Below are 9,599 nucleotides of genomic sequence, written 5' to 3'. Positions count from 1 at the left end.
AGCCAGGTTATTTGAGAATCTCAAGTTGAGATTTCCTTAATAATCAAATAATTATAGATAACATCAACAAGGATTAGAGAGTTCGCGTAACAATTCCACTTTCTTCTCGGCAGGGAAGATACACACATACACAGTGCATGCATTCAAATAACTCACGAGGGAACCTTTTTGGGTGTCGAGCTCCGAATTGCACGATATAGGTATCAAAATGCGCCGAATTTAATGCAAATGAAAGTTTACCATAGAACATTATCTGCAAAGTGAGGTTAAAGAAAGATATGAGCAAAAATATGGACAAAAACAGGCATTGTTTGCATGGTAAAGTGCATGCGAAACAGGCTTCAGTCCGATTCACATCTTTACACCCTAAATTTGTACTATTGTGTTAAAATATTTTGAAATATTTTCAAATCATCAAAAAAATACGAGAATTTTGATTATTGTGGAAATTTTGAAAATTGTGGAAATCTTGAAAATTGAGTCGATATTGAAGAACCTATGAGAAGTTGTGAAAAATTTTGAAAAATTCTGAAATTCGGAGAAATTTTGAAATTTTGAAACATTTCGTAAAATTTTGACATGTTTCGAGAAATTTTCAAAATTTTGGAAAATTTTGATAAAATTTGAAATCTGGAAAAAGTTGGAAAATTTTCTAAAAATATGTAATAATTTCGAAAAATTCTGAAAAAACTTAGAATTCAAAAATGTTGAAATTTTCAAACAATTCAACTTTTAAAAATGTTAAAATTTTAAGAGGAACGCAAATCTTGTAAAAATGTACTGAATTTCTGAAATCGGCGATCCTGTAAAGATGTGGAGAATCGCAATGAAGCCAGTTTCATCATGCACCTTCCCATGCAAAAAATGCCTGTTTTTGTCCATATTTTTGTGATATCTTTCTTTAACCTCAATTTGCAGATAATTTTCTATGGTGAAGTTTTGACTGCATTAAATGTGGCACATTTTGATACTTATATCCAGCGGTTCGGAGCTAGACACCCAAAATGGTTCCCTCGTCAAATTTGCTTCACGTAAATTCATTCAGTTGCCTTGACTTAATCCCCTACAGGCTTCTCTGATGATGGAGACAAATGCATACGCACCCTTCTTTCCCGCGAGTATGACTACATGTCAATTTTCGACGAGAAGGATGACGCTAATAAAACCTTGTTCGACTACGCCAGGGAAAATTGTCATCCATCCACAATTTTGAAACTTTTAGACACCATGAAAAGTCCCATCAAACTTGGCAGTTTCGCCAATGAAATGTAACTCAACAATAAAAAAAATTATACATGAAATATCACGCAATTATCCAACGAAATATTCTACAGGAAAAAAGAAGCCTCACAGCTTGAAAAATACGTTACTGTTCCAATCTTCATGCACTTCATGATGGAAAACTCTTTCTCTTGGACAGCCGACCTGACGAAGATTTCATTTGGGCACCAACGTACGTCAATATTTCCAAAATTATAGTCTACAAAAAAATTATCCAGACTAAACAGTGGATACAACAGTGTGACACTTCAGGGTGAAAATATTTCGGAATATGCACGAATCATGTACATGTTTTGCAAAACCATAGCAATTAATTTAATTATTAGTCAATAACAAGATTAGGACAAATCCCGGGATTTCCTTCTAAAACTACTACCCAACGGGTTTTACCGGGTTGAATTGGATTTTACTGGGTTTTATTCAATTGGTGCGGTAAAATAAGTGAATGAGAAGTTTGCATTTTATTGTGAAATAATGCACAAATTGACCAAAACCAACTGTGAAAGTTGTTTTGGTTGGCTGATTTCAGTAAATCTTAAGTAAAACCCAGTAAACCCTAATCCAGTAAAACCCGAATACAGTGATCAGCAATGAATAATTGAATTCCACAAAATGTGCAACACTTGCTCTTCAACTATCGGGGAATACAATGGTGTGAAAAACTGTGTGAAAATTTGCTTTCTTTATTTTCATTTTCAGCTGCATTACGGGGAACTACAATCCTAACATGTATATTCCAGAAACTTCAAAAGTTCGCTCATCAATGACTGAATGGACCAATGAGCAACGGAGGATGGTCCTTCTGCACCCTGCGATGCAACTCTTTGTCCATTTGAAGTATCAAAACCTCCGGCCCGTTACTACAATCCTTCTCATAATTCAGGTCAGTGACCTTCCAATTTATTATTGTGCAATTATTTATAAAGAAAAACATCCTGCTGTTTTAGCAAACTCGTTAAAAATTAGTCATAGATACATAAAGACCATTACAGCGGATCGGGCGCTTGTATCTCGAACAATGTTTGACCTTAATTTTGTGACCTATGCACTCGTCGGTGAACTTTTTTGATATTTTCTACGTGTTCTCCATCGTTTTCTGATAGGGAATAAAGTCGTCGTTTACAAGAACTGAAAGAATTAAGGCACATTTCAGGGGTTAATTTTCGAATCCGTCTTGATAATTGAAAAATCCCAAACATATTGACCATCATTCAGAAGGTGTTGGGAGCCTGGTACGTTTTAAATACGGAGGATTTTTGAAACAGGCAATTTGTAATGAAGTGTCAAACATTATTCTGTACAAGCGCCCGATCCTGTAATAACTAGGATACCAGCCTAATTGTAAGATAAAAAATTATAACCTCTTATATCTGATCTTCGGCTTCTGCTGTATTTTATCAGACGAGGTTCTATTTTTTTATCTAAATTCTGATATTTCTAGAACAAAATTTAATAAGTTATAACAACTCAAGCTACTGGGTACATATGTAATCTAACTAGTAACTACTGATATACTATCTAATCTAGTTATAATCTTTAATATGTAGCTGCGAATCAACAGAACTCTGCATGTATAAATATTTTTGCATGACATAAAATGCAAAGATATTCAATTTTTTTCTAATCAATCTATATACTTCTTAATGTTAAACTGGTATTAGAGTTCATTTGGTCTTATGATTGCGATCTTGATCTATCTGTAAGCCTTATGCGTAAAGTTCATCATAGAATTAATCCTCGTCCGTTGTTAGATATTGATGTTTATCGTTAAAATTTACACGATTTATCTGCAATCTTTGAATAGTGTATGGTGAACATTATCTCCATCTTGCATCCTAATCTCTTGCCTTTCTCTGTTAAAAATGAGTTTTTCATTTCACAGGTGCTGTGGATGTGCCTCTTAGCCCATTTTGTTGCCGTGGCTCACGGGGATGCTGACAGTAAACCAGCATTATATGTTGTGCTGCTTTTCTACATTAGCATCTCTTTGGTGTACGAGCTGAACGAATTAATGAATTATGGCCTTCAACGATACGCAAACTACACCAATTTAGCCCAGTTGTTGAGAAACGGTTTCCTCTTGGCGGCTTTATACTATTTACGCAATGACCAGCCGCATAAAGGAAGGTCGTACACAGCGGTGAGTTATGAATTTTAGTTCCTGATATTTTATGCTAGATCTGATAGTATTTACAATGCATCAGAACTTTTTCCACAAAGGCGTGACTGAATGGGTAAAGGGTGTGAATGTAATTCTTTGACATCGAGTTTTGAAGGGTTAGCACTAACCGGCAAAAAATGATGTGAAGGCATGATTGAACCTAAAGGTGAAAGGACTGAAGACTTAGGTTGTTTAGAAACATGCATGCACGTTAGTATTGCATTGCTACCCAAGGTAGGAGCAATGTCAATAGTATATAAAAGCTGTGGAGAAATGGCAATGATGTAAAATGTTTTGTGTGTATGCATGCATGGAATGGGAAGAGAAGTTGCTAACTTCACCATGTTCCAGCATATGCATTGTTTGGTTACTCTTGACCACACAAATCTCCTCAAATGCAAATGCAAAAGTGCAAAGGCAAATGCACCCGTCTCCGCGCGTCCGACCTGCAGTAGAAAGCCAGCCAGGGTCTCCACCACCATCATCACGCATCAACAGCGTGCATCATAAGATACAGTGTTACTTTATACAACATTGTATTCACGTCTCAGCTTGCCTCCAATTGGGAGCAATGAGACTACTCAACTAACCTTGTACTTATTCACCCCAAATAATTAAGTATCAAATTACCCACTATCTAATAAGTAATCCGTATACACAATCACCATATGTACATACGTATAATATCAACACTCTAAATAAATCCAGTTGTTATTATTGTTATATATTAACCTCTGTGCTCCCATAGTAATTATTACACATTACTCAACCACCACACTAAAAAATAACCCATGAATTTACCCATAGGTGTATCTAGTAAAAATACTGACCACACGTTCTACACAATTTTTGACGAGGAGGACGTTATTTGGCACACACGGGAGGAATGTTAACGAATTAAATGGACACCCTTTATAAGTTCTACGCCAGCTTCATACTTAAATACATACGCAACTTTACGCCCGTGCAAAATATGAGCTATAAATTTAATGTTTGCTGTAATTTTCTTGTAGCTGGGAATCATTCTGGCTGGTGCCTTGACAATGAGGCATTTACGAAATTTACATCCCAAGGCGGGACACACGATGGACATGTTGAAACAGGTGAGATCCTTACTCACGTAGGTAAATTCTAACAAAATTTCGACAGGTCCACTTCAAAATTATTCTTGAACTGTTGCTACACGCAAACCTGTTGGTGTGGTGAAGCAAGAAATCTATGAACCTGAGTGCACATCATTTCCAAAGAATAACGTGACTCTGAAATTTATTGGCCTTCCTTTCCTTACATGACTCGATCCACTTGAGACTTGACTCATTTACCTGAGCCGCGGCTGAAAACGCTTGTAGGGTAAAGGCCAAGGTTAGAAGATATACCGACAGGAACATGCCAGCTGTGAAGGGACCAACTTCGCTCGACTGGTACATCGAAATGGCGACGAAGGACAATAAAATCTGCAGTGAAGGCATGAGGAGTGCCATTTTCAAAAATATTCTGTCCCGAGTGCAAGAATTCAAGAGTTTTTCAAAAATTTGAACTTCCCGGTATCCCACTTGATCAGCGGTTCCCATGTGATATTTTCGAAAAAATGATCCAGATTCAATCCATTGGAATGTAATGCCAATTAAAAGTAGAATTATCATATTGAACATCGCACCCATGCCAATTTGCAAGCAAACTAAAAATTCTGAAGTTGCAAATGTAACGAGCATGCCAGGTTTGCAAGGCGAGGAAAATATAAACGCAAATTTTCTCGTGCACATGATCGAGCTAACAAGACCAGGTTGGCATGGTAAGAATACAGTCAGGAGGCTGAACGTCGATGATACTGTGAGACAGGCGACTACCGCAATGTTCATGAATAAACGAAGGCAAATCAGCATAATTTTCTCTATTCGGCTGTATGGTGGATCTGAAAAAAATTGAGTCATAGAACGGCTTAATTTGTACCTCATACTCCATATTTCGTGACAATTGAAGCTATTAGAGAGCTTTAGATTTTCATATTCTAGCAAAAAGTAGGATTCTAGACTGTAGGTTCTTACGTCATCTAAATTTTCCCACTCATGTCTACAGTCCACATAACGAGCTCTGAGACCCAACCCCAACTCGGATTCTACTGTATAATTTATAACTCCTGCCAGTTTTTCTCACTTCCCCCTGGCTCCTTATAAGATTACTATTTTAAGAAACCATTGCCTCTCAAAATTTTAAGGTTACAATCAGCGTATTAGTACGAGTAAAATCTGAAACTCCTAGAATACATGTATTCTGATTCTGATTGTCCTACAGTCACAGTCAGCGCCCGAAAATCTGAAGGTCTCTAATACTTAAAGCAAATTGTATTCAAAAGTATGTTAGTCTAATCCATACTCTTCGTGGAAAATATGAAATTAAGAAACTGCACTTGCACATAATCCCCCGATACTTGGAATCGAAGTAGAAATGCTACTATGCATAGCGATGTCATTGCAATACCAAGTACACGTTGGATAAAACCTGATTCAATTGTTGCAAGGGACCAGATTCGCAACGAACATTAATTCAAAAATTCAAAAATAACGAAATAACATCATGTTTTTAGTAACATAAATTAATAAAATTGTGAGCTAGTCCACTAATAATTCCTTCCATCAAGAAAGTTAAACGTTTACTTAAAATTGTAACAACATGTTACATTTCTGTAGATATTTTTTAAAACCCTTTAATACTGATACACAATGAATTGACAAATTGTGTTTTAAGACAGCTAGGCACTCTGCATGATTCAGAATTAGTCTCGAGATAACGAGGAGATTGCTTTTAGTTTGAGTTTGTATGATTTTTGTAAAAATTTAAGTGAAAATTTGTAAATTTACAAAAATGATGTAAGTTTCGAAGTGGCTGGCGATAAATTAATGAGTCAAAATGAACAAACCTCATAAAAATTTAGCCCAGTATGCCCAGAAAACGCAAAGTGAGAAAGTGGAATTACTCGGCCGGGTAATTCTCAATACCTGGCTTTACCGGGTACCCGACTGTTTGGGGTAAAATGGCTTGGTAGCCGGGTACCCGGCCCGGTACCCGCGGTAACCTTACAAAATATATATTTGCATTTTCGGCAATGAGTTTTTTATAAACTCGGCGGTAGGGTTAGGAAAAAAACCTGGGTTTTACTCCTTAATCCACTTCCCACAGGGTTTTACTAGGTTTTATTCCAAATTTGGGGTGAAATTACAAAACGATGTATTTGTCAAAGTTTATGAACTAATGCATGTGGAACTTCACTCTTGTGGAGTATATAATACACGAAGCGAGCGGCTAACCCCAGATTTTAATTTGCTCAGCATCTAAAATACGGAAACGGGAATTTTTATATTTTTCCCAATGCACGAATTTAACGGCCTGGCGGAATTATTGACATTTTCAGGTAAAACCATGGCCTTTCAAGACGCCGTAACGTAACTTTTTTAAATATTTTGGCCGGATTTCAAAACCTCAGTAATATATGTATGCTTAGAAGAAATTACGAACCTGAAGTTTGAAAAATTCATTTTCAACATTTTTGAGAAGTTCCTGATTTTTAACTCTTAGGATTCTTCCAAATTCAAAATCTGACGAAACATTAAGCTTACCTAAACACTGAGATTTTCAAGAAATTTTCCATGATGTTGAAAATAATTTAGATGTCCATCTTCCAGATTTGGTACACCGCAATGGAATATCAGTCATCGGATTTTCCAGATATTCCCGAAATCGAGCAATATATCGAAATCGAAAAGAAAATTGTGTCTTGTCAAATCGGTAAGAAAACAGCGTTCGACGACCTTACGTCCACAATCAGGAAACAAGCCAACTACTTGTCCGGGCATTATCACTGGTTAACTTTCACCGTGGGAAAAGCCCCCATATTGTACGTCTCGATGGCATGGATCCTACAATCCGATGTGCCCACCCCGCTTACAAATTACCTCGAAAGACTCGTGGAGGCGGGAATTTACCAGAAATTAAATGACTATTTTACATCAAATATTCCAAATAAGATTGAGCGGGAAGAATATACGAAAAATGTGACGCAACAATATGGAGATAGGTTAAGAGTTAAACCCATCACTTTAAGGGATTCGATACAGACAATTTTTATAATTTATTTGGCGGGAATTTTGCTCTGTTTCGGAATTGAGATACAGTCAAGCACTGTATTTTATAGGAGAGAAATTTGGAGATGTATTCGATATCTTGGGGTAAAAATATGTGCACTTTTTAGGAATTGTTGCTCCGCCATGGTTAAGAAATGGCGAGAGAGGAAAGGTTCAAAGATATTTTTGAGTTGCTTCAATCGTGGAAACAGCAATTACGTGCTCAGAAAAGGACGGGCAACATGTAAAAAATACAAGAAAACGTCACCGACGAGCCCTAACCGTAAATAACAAATGCTTTTGATGTAATAACTACGTATCAAATTTTTTGAATAAATTAACAACATTGTGGCATGAGAGCATCATATCCTAATGATGGAATGATAGCTACTCTAAAACATGCTCTAGTGTGAGAGTCTCGATAGGATATTGGTTCAATTAATATCGAACTTACAACAGAGAGTTTCCAATACTGAGATGAATAGGCGTTGGGATTGGACAGTGGTCTAACTCAAAGTCTGCAGATGATGAGTTTGGGAGTTCGTCTCCCAGACCAACGTGATATTTTTGCACTATTGGAATTCAAACTGTTGCAACATTATTTACTCTCAAATTTGCATCATATTTCAATTCTTAGAATAAAGAACTTTGTACTTTATTAGTTTTAGCTTATTATTTCGTTTTTGCCTCGTTGACGGCGATCTATCGAAGCATTACAACACCTGATTCTGCAGTCTATGACCTGTTTTCGAAATCGGAGGTGGCAGACCGGAATACAAGTGAACATTTCCATCAAGAACTACAGGCTAACTAAGGGGAGGTCGGGGTTTGTGTCGAACTGAATGACAGCATGTCAGTTGTAACTTCATTAAAACCCATCTTATAATAATTCATTTAATAAATTTACTCAATCTACACCACTATTGAATGACCAATAGTGGTGCCCTAATTTCTTAACAGCTTCTAGTGCTGCCTTTTCGATTTTCCATAGCCTCTGATATGCCTGAATATATATAGGCGGCTCAAGGGTAATTTATTTAAATGTGTGGTATTATTAATACTCAATTTCGCTCATGATTCCAAGGAATTTAAAAGTCTACTAGACTTGTAACGTCAACATTTATTACTCTTACAGTAATATATTTATTACAAAAATAATAATCTAGGATAAAAATGTTTTATACTAGATACATGTATCTGCATTAACAAAAAATTCGGAAGTTGATCGTTAACTTAAAGTTAACGATAAGAGTACATTACAGAGGGCGAACGATTCCGTTTTGCTCAAGTTCATAAATTTATATCTCACGTATGTTTGGCGGGAATTTTTTTTAAATTGTCAAAAATAAGGGAACCTTCGTCATTCGAAATATAATTTTTATTTTTTTATAAGTGTAATAATGCCAAAGAAAATCCACCCTAAAGTGGAGGGTATCGTTTCAGCACTTTACATGGAAGGATTGACCTCCAGGGTCATAGTGCAGAGTTTGAAAATTCTCGGACATGTCATATCTAAGAGGTCAGTGTCCAATATTGTTAATAATGTTGGTATGTTACGGAAAAATCAAGCACAGGGACTTCCGCCGCCAATTATTAAAGTTCGCAAACGGAAGGTCACTACAGCCATGATGAGAAAGGTCAAAACTATGGCCTCCAAAAAGAATCCCTACCAGAGGAATTTGGTCCATGTTTCACAGGATACTATACGTCGTATTTTGCATCAATTGGCCCTCGTCAAGAGAAGGAAATATCGTGTTCACCGGCTCCTCCTCCCGCTACAAGCAAATTCGCGAGACTACGTGCAGGTCATTTTATGAAAAATATTTGGCTGGTCGCAAACGGGAGTTCCTAGTGTCATTAGATGAGGGGGCTTCATAATACAAGTTATTGCAGATGAATATGTTACGTCCCCCGTGGAAAATGTACGCCTGAACATTGGGTTGCTCAACACGACAACTTTTACAACTCGTTCATGGTGGTTGGAGTTATTTCGTGCCGTGGAATTATCCCACTGTTCAGAGTACCAAAAAAAGTAAAGG

General features: G+C 36.7%; 1 protein-coding gene and 1 long non-coding RNA gene across 2 annotated transcripts; both read left to right on the top strand.

The window, feature by feature from the left end:
• The first annotated feature begins 1,075 nt into the window (after window positions 1–1,075).
• On the top strand, window positions 1,076–3,404 carry LOC118439091. Its single transcript, XR_004837227.1, has 4 exons — window positions 1,076–1,268; window positions 1,335–1,453; window positions 1,981–2,164; window positions 3,164–3,404. It is a non-coding gene; the product is annotated as an uncharacterized LOC118439091 (long non-coding RNA).
• An 862-nt stretch (window positions 3,405–4,266) lies between these two features.
• On the top strand, window positions 4,267–7,987 carry LOC118439090. Its single transcript, XM_035860120.1, has 2 exons — window positions 4,267–4,545; window positions 7,123–7,987. The coding sequence occupies exons 1-2, from the start codon at window positions 4,486–4,488 to the stop codon at window positions 7,849–7,851; spliced, it is 789 nt and encodes a 262-aa protein (XP_035716013.1). The 5' UTR covers window positions 4,267–4,485; the 3' UTR covers window positions 7,852–7,987.
• The last annotated feature ends 1,612 nt before the right edge of the window (window positions 7,988–9,599 follow it).

This window comes from Folsomia candida, unplaced genomic scaffold (assembly GCF_002217175.1).
Source record: "Folsomia candida strain VU population unplaced genomic scaffold, ASM221717v1 Fcan01_Sc030, whole genome shotgun sequence".
Taxonomy (NCBI): Eukaryota; Metazoa; Arthropoda; class Collembola; order Entomobryomorpha; family Isotomidae; genus Folsomia; species Folsomia candida.
This window is presented reverse-complemented; position numbering and strand designations above follow the sequence as displayed.